The 12,803-nt window shown below is 44.5% G+C and overlaps 1 protein-coding gene across 2 annotated transcripts in view; it reads left to right on the top strand.

Annotated features, from left to right (window-relative positions):
- Nucleotides 1-11,434, top strand: part of LOC119971607 (excitatory amino acid transporter 2-like) — a 244,873-nt gene extending 233,439 nt beyond the window's left edge. Inside the window, exon 12 of one of the 2 annotated variants that reach the window (XM_038807394.1) lies at nt 3,850-11,434. In XM_038807394.1, coding sequence (XP_038663322.1) covers nt 3,850-3,924 — 75 coding nt within the window. In that variant the 3' untranslated portion in view covers nt 3,925-11,434. The remainder of the gene's footprint in view (nt 1-3,849) is intronic. The other variant, XM_038807395.1, reaches the window with a different exon arrangement.
- The last annotated feature ends 1,369 nt before the right edge of the window (nt 11,435-12,803 follow it).

The raw sequence follows: 12,803 nt of genomic DNA, 5'->3' as shown, positions 1-12,803 counted from the left end.
TTTGAAACACTGATTGTGAGGGATGGCAGGGGTGGGGGCTGATTCCCACTGGGCAACAAGAACCCAATACCTGCTGTGCTGGGGCAGAGAAAATTGCTGAAGAGACCATCAGAAGTTGTGATGTCCAGCCAAGACAACCATCAAGACACTGTCCCATTTTCAGTCTACCACCTGGAAGGTTGATAACCTGACCAGTGGCTGGAGGTCCAGTCAATAAATAGCAACCAAGGGGGTCAACGCTTGGATATGTTATCAAAACCAGCACTTGTGGGGGTAATTATTTCAGTGCACGAGGAGGGGTCATTGGTTGGGGATGGGGCAGTAGTGAATGGGGTAGATTGTCTGTGGTCTTGGGTGGGGGTCTCAGTGATCGGGTTAAGATGATGAGGGCAGGGAGCTTGGTTATCTGGAGGGTCTGTGATCTGGGGCAGCAGGAGTTTGTGAGAATCAATAACTGGGGACAAGCGGGCTCAGTGATTCGAGGTGAAGGAGGTCAATGATTGAGATTGAGGGTATGAGGATTGATGACATGGGTTTCAGGGGGAGGTGTTACTGATCAATGAGAGAGGCCACAGTCAGATTCTGGGCCCAGAGGAATATTCCTGCGCCTCCTTATCCCCAGGATGATGGAGAAAGACATTTAGCTTGTGGACTCGGAATGTCCCCATGTACTGTGGAAACCCAATTTACAACTGTTATTTAGGAGCCCCGCCTCTCGCAGGCATCCCGATATCCACCACTGTATAAATAGGATTTTGACGCTTGTGCATTGCGTTGGGTTACATTTCCCATTTTAAGTCTTTTAACCCATACCCCCACTAACCCCCCCACCACCCACAATCCTCTCCCACCCTATTTGATGGTGGAGTAATATCACAGCTCTTGAGTGGGATTCTCCCCGTTTCCCAGCATGGCGTGCCCCTGCCGGCAGCGGCCAATGGGGTTTCCCAATGTGGGCCATCCCAAGCCATCGGGAAACACGTGGGCATGGGTGCGCTGCCAGCGGGATGGAGGATCCCACCGATGGAGAATCCCGCTGCTTGTTTTTGTGGCAAGATTTTCGCCGGCTGGAGCTCTCGTGAAAACGCATGTTTTTATCTTTTTTACAAATAGAAAAGGTGAAAAATTCATCACTACGTTTATGTCACTACCAGCGGCCTAATTAAACCTTTCGCCCTTATGTTCTGAAAGTGAAAGATTGTCATCTCACATCCTACCACGCGCTGATGGTACCTGGAACAACTGCTACCGATACGGGTGTAATCTGGAATGTTTTCTGGGCCATTGTGCAATTGTAAAATTCAGACATGTTAGGAATGATTAGGAAAGTCCAGAGGAAAGTTTTAAAGCACTTACCAAAATTACTGAAGCTGAGCTATAAGAACTGTATAACCCTCAAGCACTCTGTGCAAATAGGGATCTCATTCGTAAAATGACTCCCACGATATTTAGTGCGTGTGAGACAAGCATAAACACAAAGATGAGAACCAGTGATTCTGCTTCCTGTCCATAATGAAGTCCTGTTGACCAGACTGGTGTTTTGGGGATAGGCACTGCTGTTGCAAAGATTATGTCCATCATGAGCATTTGTTGAGTTAATGTGTTTGTAATGCAAATGGTTGTATTTCTTCAGCCTGTCTTTGTCTATTCATTTCATCATTGTCTTTTTCTGTGTACCGATGAATGTTTTCCCCTGTGACATCTTTGCTGTTTCTGTTTCTTGGGGTTCCTCTGCACGTGCCGAGGAGGGGGAGGGCTGAGCATTCCAGCGTCTTTGCCAGATCTCCTTCACTAGACTGAGCTTCAGAGCTTCATGAAGGAGGAACAGGATGAGACTTTAAACCTCACATTCAGCCAAAAGGAACAAAAAGCATTTTTATTTTACAGAAAAAACTCAAATCCACTTCGGCTCAATTTGCCCTTGCAAGCAATCCATTTTATGGTGACTGAGAGGATGTATGTTCCACACATCCTACCCCACCCCCTCCTGAAATAGAAGATTGATATTAATATGTATAACCCAACCTGATAAGGCTAATTCCGATGACAAATCTCAAGATGGGATTTGGATCATCTTGTGCTGTAATATTACTGCTCTGCTGAATACACTCTGAGTTAAAGATTTTGCTTCTTGTCAAAGTCTGAGTGGTGGTTCAGCTGTCTCTTCAGTCAGAAGGTCATAAATTCAAATTCAAGTCCAGAGACAAGTGCATAATCTAGGCCGACACACCAGTGCAGTACTGAGGGAGGGCTGCATGGTCGGAGATGCTGTCCTTCAAGTGAGATGTTAAACCAAGGCCCTGATTTTCCACTTAAGTGACACTAAAAAATCACACAGAATTGTTGAAAAAAAACAGGGGAATCCCAAATGTCTTATCTTAAACTTATCCCTCAGCCATCACACTAAAGCAGATGATTTGGTCATTGCTATTTGTAGGACCTTACTATGCTGTACAGCATTTTGAGATGCCTTGAGTATAAAAGGTGCTACATAAATGCAATAGTCTACTCCATTCAGGCAGCAAGTCCTCGAGAACACAAACATTTAACTTCACCTTCTCTGGAAGAAGTTTGATTTTCAGAAGATCCAATCAGCCTATTTTCAGTCCTTTACTTCCTCAGAAATATAATTGGCTTACAAGGAGACCACCTAATATAATACCTTCCAGTCCTCCATTTACCCACAATTGAATCAAAATTGACACACTATTGAAGAAACCAAACCTTTTTATACAAACAATCAACAATATCTGAATGATGCTCCTCCAAACATTGGGTTTATGGTAGTCTCACCACTTCAACAGTGACTAGCACACTTCAATACTACCAGAAGCACACAAATCCTCCTGTCTCCATGAACATCAATCCTACCTAGCTGACCATGCTCAGATAGAAGAGATGTACAATTTACCAAAAAGCCACTTAATTTTCAGAAAACATTAAACTAAGGCAGCAATCACTATACAGTTGGGACAGGAATATGACCTGGTATATTTGGTCTTGACAATATATGGCTATAACTGACCTGAGGGAACATAAGCCTGAACTGAAATCAGTTCATGAAATTAGTTTTGTTTTGCCTTGGGCTGGAAATTTGTGTGCGCCCAACCTTATTTAGGCAAAATAGTCAAATTTATGTGTTTGAATTTTAAACATGCTCAAAGAAAATGCTTCACAGTTTCAGGTACAATTTGAAAGAGAGAGAGAGAGCAAGGTTCATTTTAATTAGCCCTGTTCTTCATCTTGCTTGCACCAGCTAGAGGGTGTGACTTCCAAGGAAGCAAGGGAAATCAACAGGGCTGTACTGCCTGGGTTGTAGGCCCCACTGCCTCATGCTGGACATAGGTGAGCATCATTAGAGGTTTGACATATGTGTCTGTGAGTAGAGGCCTGGATTGGAAAACATGGGGTTAACAAACAGAAGTGGATATGAGTTTTTTTTTTAAGTTTTGAAGTAAAGATTAACAGAGAGATAACCTTATCATATGAGGGATCATTTTGAGTTTGGGCAATAGTGTGATATTGTTGAAATGAATTTAACCACCTGTTGTACATCATTCCCAATTTTTATTCCTAACTAAAAACTGAGACAGATGTTTGATGTGTGACTGATCCACTATCAACAATGGTGCACTGTTACCCAAAGGTTAAAGTTTTGTACTGAGGAGGTTTGTGGCCTCTTTGTGACATTTCTAGTCTTGCAGGCCCCAATGCTGGTTGAATGCATAATAGGTAATGGGGTGTCAGTATGCACCTTGAGTTTATTCTCACTCTCTTGATTCCTATATTTCTCTTCTTTCACAAGTGCCTTGCTCCCTTGAGTTAGATTTCCCTCCTAATTACTTCCAGGTGACCATGGCCAAGAATGGCACAGCTGCCGACTACACAATTGTCGAGGAGGAGCCATGGAAGCAGGAGAGCTGAGGAGAGAGGGACACCCAGTTCTATCACCCATGAGCACACCCCTCCCTCCGAAACTCACCTCTGCTGAAATCATTCATCCGACAGGCAACAAAACAATAACACATCAAAATCCATTTTGTGTTTTCTTTTATCTAAATATGGTTAACGTAAGGTCCGAATAGTAAATACTGGCGCTGGGGAAGTGGATTTAGCTTGGGTTTTACCAGTTACTGTGTAGTACTTTTCAGATTTCCAAACAGTCAAGTAACAAAGAGGAGGGAGTGAATGTGCAGCCCCATTGGTAAAACCAAATCCACCAATCGAAGCACAAGAATTGCAGCCAATCCACTTCCGGTTTGTAAAACCTTTTCCCTATTATTCCCCCAGCCTTTGACCCGATTGAGAATTGTGTGGGTTGTTCAGTTCATGCTCACATGTCAGGGCAAGCTAATTGTATCGCCTTGACTGCACATCCTGGGCTTTGAGCTCTCTATCTACCGTGTTCGATTTTGCCAAGTTGTATTACTATTAAGCACAGTTTTTGGCCTAACTACTTGGAATTGGCCATTCTCAGGGACATGGTCTGGCTTTATGCACGTTACTGCCGTTAGTAAAATCCGCAAGTGCATTAGTCCAGCAATGATGTCATGTACTTCCCCTCATCCCACCTCCCTTGAAGTCAGAAGTGGCCTCTGAGCAGAACTTGTCACATGGTGTGATGGGTAGTGCCCAAATTACACAGCATGTTCTGGGAAATGTGCAGCAAGCTATCAGCATTGACCAACATGCAAGGCTAACAGGCAAGACCAACAGGGACGTTAAACAAGTAAGGTCACAGAGGTACCTCACAGACCAAGGCCTCACCGGCACAGTCACTCTCCTGGTTGACTGCTTGTCAGTGGGGTGGTGGGGGGCATTACAAACAGTGCTAGCCCAGTATCAGTCCGGTTCCACCTGACAACCCCTGCAGATTTTGAATGGAAGGTCTCCCCTTTCCATTTCAAATCCAGCTTGTTAGAAAGATGTGGACATATTTTTTTGAATATTCTACACCAGCATGGCTATTTCAGGGACCCGGGGTGAGGGGGATGGATAGAATTAAACATTCCAGCCGAGGGAGCAATCATAAAGGTTGTTCTTAACTTGGATATTTCTAAAGCTTTCCTCTACACCTGACGTTTCTTTTCTATTTCGACCCAATTATGCTTCCCATGCTCGATGACCTCTATAATCCTAAGGACAGAGCCCAGAAGCCAGGCTGATGAGGGCCAATCATGTGGCCAAATGGCTGTGGTGGAAGGGGGGAGCTGCCGAGGTTAAAAGGCACCTTTGAATATCAGCAAGATGTTTCAGTAACAGGGCACCACCCAAAATTTGTCAAGTGAGATGGAAGCTCTAAGATGAGCCCAAATATCACCCAGGATTAAGAATTCTTTGGTGCTAGAACCTTTACTGAACCAATATTAATTACATATCCTGTTCAAATCATAGATAATTCATACTATATTCATTTACATAGCCTGGCTGGAATCAACAAAGCCGTCCTGCTACTGGAACACTGGAAGCACTGTGATCCTGTTCAGCTCAAGAATGACTTAACTTGCCAGGTCCGAAAAGCTGGTAAAAGAGGTGAATCTTTTGCCCTGTACCACTTGACCCCTGACCCCTTGTAACTACACGACCACTGCTGCTGGGGCCGATCGGTCACCTGCACCTGCTACTGGCTAAAAGAGCATTAAATAATTGTCTCTGCATGATCCCTTCCTCAGACACTGTTCTTCACTTCAGCACAATGGACAAGCACAACCTTATGTTGAAATTTTTACAAAATTCACTGCAGTGCAACACAATTGCCTACGTCCTGGGAGAAGGCAGAGAGCTATTTAAATATGAAACAGTGAGAGAGGGTGTATGTCTAGAAGGTCATCCCCTAATCTTTGGCAAATATAAATGCAAGGATCACATAACCCAACACACACTGTCCTGGTTAACTGAAAGGTACCCTCATGCGCTGGGGGTGGGTTGTGATTTTTTTTTTAAACAGTATTGTTCATCATATGTGACAGGTAAGAAGAACATTTTACAATCTGTACAATCAGTGCTAAAACCCTCTGCTGAGAAATTTCACAGATGGAATGAGTCAATGGAATATGTTTCCAGGTATCAATCCTTGAAGCAAATGGCTTTTTAAGGGTCCAGTTGGATCTTTGTTGTTTGGTGTTAACTGGTTTTCTATTTTCACAGAATGTCTCCTTGAGCTGTTGTATTACTGTGGACTGTTATTAAGTCTTGTACACTTGTGTCTAATGTAAACCTTGCATGAAATGTAGTGCACATATTACTATGAAACAATCGGGCAACACTGGGTGTTAATTGTTCTTACTTTTTGGCATAACTTTTATATGCTTACATAACTCTTAACATCAGCTTTCCAGATACCTAAAAGAGTTTTTGATAGCTAAACTTCGCGGGTGTAGAGTTTGTTTTCATATTTGTGATTAAAAACCGATAACTGACTGAGAAATGCAGTGCACTGGGGAGTCAGAAGAGCTGTCCGTGTGGGGGTTGTAAGGTGATTGGAATGACTGCTGACCAGGACTCAAGGGGATGGAGAAAGAAAGGGTCACCAGCTCATGCCGGGCATTATCTTCACGCGGCCTCCATATCCAGCAATTGAAAAGTGCCACCATCCACATGGGCAGTTCAGGTGCGACACAGCTGCCACACACCCCGTGCCACCCACCATCTCGTCTTGAACGACGTTGTCAGCTAGGGGTAACTTCCAGGTGGGTGATTGGTGCAGCTTGGCCAGGGATTAGTTGATATACATTCATACCCCCATTTGGGGCAGGAGGGAGAATATTTGGAGATCAGTAGCAGCCTGGATGCAGGGTATTACCACCCTGTAAAGATGGGGCATGTAGCACTCGGAACCATCCACTCTGAAGCACTGGCCACAATGATGTCTCACTGTCTTTTAGAAAAGAGGAACAAGTTTGGAAAGATTTGCTGCAAATGATTGGAATGCTGACCTGGCCCTTGTTGAGTGAACATGCCGATCTCAATCCCCAGCTGCAGGTTCTTCCACTTCAGTGTTTAAGGTGCACATGGCTCACTCCTTGGTTTGTAGGCCTGACTTTTCCTTAATTAACAAAGAGAAGATCAGGGAGTTTCTACCTATAAAATCAAATCTACAGCAAAATGCCTGGATAACAGGACAGTGCTACCTCAGTTACCATGACAACCTTCAATTCCATAACCTTTGAAAGTAGAATATGCCTTTCCCTAATTTTCTTCACCAAATAAACTAGAAACTGATAATTGTTGTGGCCAGTTCTAAAGGCATTGGTTTCTTTGTGCTCTCTGTAAGTGATAAAACTCAGAAAGGTGCCTCAGTGCTGGGTGGCAATGGAGTTCCGATGTACAGCCTGTGTCGACAGTACATACCAACATACAAGTCTAATATTTGCTTTAAAATAAACTTGGACTTGGAAATGTTTTAGACACGATAAGCAACGTTGATGCAATGAGATGGCTCGGCAAAGCATTGCCATTGCTCCTTCAGGTTTGACTCTGTTCCCCTCCAAGTCTCACACCATCCTGACTTGGAAATATATCACCATTCCTTCAGTCACTGGAATACCCTCCCTAACAGCACTGTGGCTGCACCTACACCACATAGACATCAGCGATTCAAAAAGGTGGCTCATCACCGCCTCATCAAGGGCAGTTAGGATGGGCAACAAATGCTGGCCTAGCCAGTGATGCCACATCCCCATAAATTAATAAAGAAAAAAAATGATAAATTTCCTCAGATCACATCCCCAAGTTGATTTGTGCCTCTCTGCTGCTGTGACAAGCTTGAAGGAGGTGGAACGGTGTGACTCAGAATTATTGTAAGGAGGTTGGCCAAGTCTCTTTCTTTCTTCAATCCCCTTCATAACTTTATGTGGTTAGTGGAGAGCAACCCATCCCGTTTAGCCCCAAAACTGATGCACTGATGTATCCCAGTTAAAAGGGGCATTAACGCAGCAGCTTTACGCTACAGTGAAGAATTCACTAATGTCGTCATATAAATCTGGTGGCTTTGGCCCGATCTGACTCTGTTTGGTGCTGCATGGGGTGCAATGCAACATCAATCTGGTGCCAGACTAGGGGTAACCCTTCTCCCGGAGCATGGGAACCCCAGGATCGGCAGGTCACCGATTTAACTGTTTTCATAGAACCAAGTTCACTGACTATGGTGGGATATGTTCCTGAATGTTTTATCAGGGAACCCCCAACCTCCAACCACCCAACACCAGTTCTCTCCCACACATCCACCGGGGCGGTGGGGTGCACCCGAGCACCCCCCCCCCCCCCCCCCCCCCCACTCCCCCCTCCAACCCCGAAAGCAAACCTCTCTGCCCTGTGACGGGTGAGCCCTGCTGGTTGGTCAATCTGGCTATGCACCCACCCCTGCTCAGCGACCATCTCTGAAATGTTGGTGAGAAATTATTAATGGAGACAGTTTTACTTGAATAACCCCCACCCCGCCACTTCCACCCCAGCGTGGTTTATCTCCAGGCTTCTTCTTTGAGATGAGTTTGGTCGCTCAAGACATGGCCAGCGTTTGAAGAGTTAACACTTAAAGTGGGGAGAGACATGCTGGGCACTCGTGTGTTACAGTTACCTTGCTCACAGCAGGACAGACAGACTTCAGGCTCCTCCAAACTCAATTCAGACCAGTGGTTGCTGGACAGACTGGCTCCAGGTTCTGCTGAACCCAGCTCAGACCAGTATCTGCAGGAGAGACAGGCTCCAGGCTACCCTCTGAAACCAGCTCAGACCAGTAACTGCAGGACAGACAGGCTCCAGGTTCTGCTGAACCCAGCTCAGACCAGTAGCTGCAGGAGAGACAGGCTCCAGGTTCCGCTGAACCCAGCTTAGACCAGTAACTGCAGGACAGACAGGCTCCAGGTTCCGCTGTACCCAGCTCAGACCAGTAGCTGCAGGACAGACAGGCTCCAGGTTCCGCTGAACCCAGCTCAGACCAGTAGCTGCAGGAGAGACAGGCTCCAGGCTCCCCTCTGAACCCAGCTCAGACCAGTAGCTGCAGGAGAGACAGGCTCCAGCCTCCCCAATCCCAGCTCAGACCAATAGCTGCAGGATAAACAGTTTCAAGCCTCCCCGATACGCAACGTTGTAACAATGACTGCACTTCGAAAGTACTTCATTAGCTGGTAAGTGCTTTGAGATGTCCAGTGGTTATGATGAGTTCTGTGCAAATGTAAGTTTTCTATTTCAGGTCAGTATAAGCACAGTAAGAGTTCTGATAGGGGGAAGAGGGTTAACATGTCCTGATGAATTTTGTCCCCTGTGAGACGTAAACTGCCCTTGCTGGAGATATTTCTGTAGGGAGAAGGTCAGGTGGGCATCTTTTCCTTGCAGTTGTCATATTTTTCCTTTATGGCTGTTGCAGTGTAAATACTTTGCTGTTTTGTTTGCAAATCAAACCTGATTTACTGGTGTGTGTTTGTGTGCAGCCAGCTTGGTTGTGTGGGACAGCCGGGTAAATCGTAACTTTACAGTGGTACGTAACCATGGTGAATGTTGTGTACATAAGTGACATGGTAATACTTTAAACAGCAAGCGTGGTACTTTCAGAGGACGTCAGCTCTAAGTGTAACATGTAACTCATCCCATTCAAATAATTAGAAGACTTAATGTCCTTCGCTTTCCATTGAATCAATCACAGTGCCTGGGATCACACCTCCTGACCATGGAGTGATTTTCTTTTGGATAGCCAATCTTGGATTCTACCCATGTGTGTAAACCATTCTCTATTGTGTCATTTAGACGTCTATTGGATTGCTCTATTCTACAATAAAGGACTATTAGGTACCAGTGCAATTCTGATCCTACCTTAAGCACAGCGCATAGGATTTCCCATCAGCTAAAAACACAATGGAAGCAATCACTGATGTGCTGATCAGTGTGTAGCCCACACACAATGATCAGCATGAGCAGAAACATCAGGACTAGATTCATTTCCCAAACTTAGGGATAAAAATATCAAAATCAGAGTGGGATTAATTCACCCTCTGATGGGTAAATTCAGAAAAAAGGATCCACTCGCTAAAAAGTATCAAAATCAAAAGTAGGACGAGTAATCCACCTTCTCTGGGTGAATACAGTCGGTGGACAGAGCAGCCAATATTGCAATAAACAAGATTTTAGTAACATCTTTCCTGTAATCTACCATTTTGACAGTTCTCTCAGTATTGCCAAAAACACTCATTGGGAGATGAATCTTGTAATATCAGTATTCCAATAAATACCCTGAAGGATAACATCATTGTTATAATGAACTCCATCTCAGAGGTAAATATGGCAATAAACAGTGCTGCAGTAAATATTCTCTGAGGGGCAAATATGATGATAATCAGTGTGACAATAAAAGAGTAATCCACCCTATTTAGGGGCAAATGCAGTAAAGACCAGAAGTTGGCTAATGCACTTTCTAAAAGGCACATCCAATAAAAATCTCCACTGCAACACAATTTACATCATCTTCTAATGGGCCTGTGCTCATTGGAGTTTAGAAGAATGAGAGGCAACCTGATTGAGACATATCGGATTCTCAAGGAGCTTGGCAGGGTAGATGCTGAGAGGACGTTTCCTCTTGTGGGAGAGTCTAGGACCAGAGGGCATGATCTCAGAGTAACTAGTCATCCATTTAAGATGAGGAGGAATTTCTTCATTCAAAGGGTAGTGAATCTGTGGAATTCTTCACTGCAGAGAACTGTAGAGGCTGGGTCGTTAAGTATGTTCAAGGCTGAGACAGACAGATTTGTAATCAGTAAGGATTATGGGGATAAGGCGGGAAAGTAGAGTTTAGGATGATCATATCAGATCAGTCATGATCTCATTGAATGACAGAGCAGACTTGATGGGCCGAATGGCCAACTTCAACTCTTACGTCTTATGGATTCCGTCAATATTCCAGGACCATCCCACAGAATCTCAGTTCCGCGATCCCTGCCAATTTCCCTTCTCCCACCCTCCACCTTCTCTTCACCCATCCCTTCGGCTCCTAGTCTTCCTTCATCTCCAAACTCCATGTTTCTCCAATACCAGTAAGTGGACTCCCATTTTCTGTGACTATAGTGTCTCAGCATTGGCCAACTGTGATGGCCAGATGGCTTTACATTTCATTTTCTGCCTGCAGAAATGGTCAGTATGGCAGAGTGGGACTAAATGAGAGCACTGAATGAGATTGCGAGTTACACACATGGTTATAGCTGACTTCCTTTGTCAAGACCCACATGCAGATAACCATCTCTATTTTCACCATTTTATATGGAAGATTTTCTGATCTTTTGTATACTGTTGTACTTTGTCAAATTGCTGTTGGAGCCCTCATGTACAAACTTGCATCCTTTGTATAATTGAAGGAAAGTGACACAAAATGACACTTTGTGCTGTATTTTTGGTGTTCTATAAATTTACAGAAAAATCTAATAAATGTTTATTGGGTGCTCAGTTTGAAGTATGCAATTCATTGTTTGTTCTTTCCCTGTTGTTATTTCTCCAATTGCACTGTTTTTAGTTCTTGCAACATGTAGCTGAAGAAACAGTTTCCTCTCAGGAGAAGGGAAGTTAAATAGACAGGGGTTTGGGACAGAGCTGAATTTCACATTCTCTCTTGCTCATTTTTCCAAGGAAACCATGGCCAGGATTTTTAAGATGGCAGAGTTTCCCGTCCCGATCTGATTGGCTGGCAGCTCTCTGGTCCCTGCAGCGCCAAAAGTCACAGTGGAGCCAACTGCCACAAAGCTGCCACATATGGTTTTATGGGCCTCCCATTTTCCTGTCTTCTCTGGTGTCATATATATCATTCCATCATCATACTTTGCTTTGAACCAAAGTATTTTTCAAGAGCACTTACCATCGTATCAAACCTAGACATGTCTTCTGTGAGCTGTTTGACTATTCACTGCCCCCCTGCTCCAGGATAATGTACAATATGTGGATAATGGATAATTTAGTACGTGAGGAGTTGAAAGCGGTACAGAAAACTGCAATCATCAATGAACTTCTGACCTTTTACATAGAAGATAGGAGCAGGAGGCCCTTTGAGCCTGTTCTGCCATTTATCACGATCATGGCTGATGGAGGGAAGGTAATTGATGAAGCAGTTAAAGGTGGCTGGGTCAAGGACACTACCCTGAGGCACTCCTGCAACCATGCCTTGGAACTGAGATGATTGACACCAACAATGTCAAACGTCTTTCTTTGTGCCGGATATGTCTCAACCAGTGAGGAGTTATGCCCCTGATTTCCATGAGTTCAGGTCTCCTTGATGCCACATTTGGTAAAATTTTGCTTTAATGTCAGAGGCAGTCATTTTCACCTCAGCTCTGGATTTTGGTCCATGTTCGGTCCAAGATTGTAATGAGGCCAAGTCACCCTAGCAGAATCCAAGCTGAGCATCAGTGAGCAGAGTGTTTGAGAGATAGTGACATTTGGTAGTCCTGGCTACAACACTTTCTGTCATTTTGCTGATGACTGAGAGTAGATCGATGAGGTGGTTATTGGCAGATTGGAATTGTCTGCTTCTTGTGGACAGAACATAACTGGGCAATTTTCCACATTGTTAGGTAGATGTCCATGTTCTACCTACCCTGGGCGTGATTTTACGGCCAGGCTGCACCCGAAAGACAGCTCACCACAGCACAGCATGGCCGATAGAAGCTAGGAGACCCCGCTCCCGGGATCTACTTGGCTTGCGATATCTAATGCGATCTCGCGAGATGTTGTGATCTAAGTCCCACCCATTCTGGGCAGGATCACTTTTTAGCAAATCTGCATATTAAAGCGAGACAGCTAGTCTCACATTATGTGCAGATTCCCCAGGT

This window comes from Scyliorhinus canicula, chromosome 9 (assembly GCF_902713615.1).
Source record: "Scyliorhinus canicula chromosome 9, sScyCan1.1, whole genome shotgun sequence".
NCBI classification, from domain to species: Eukaryota; Metazoa; Chordata; class Chondrichthyes; order Carcharhiniformes; family Scyliorhinidae; genus Scyliorhinus; species Scyliorhinus canicula.
Note: the sequence above shows the minus strand (reverse complement) of the source record. Positions and strands in the feature narration are given on the sequence as shown.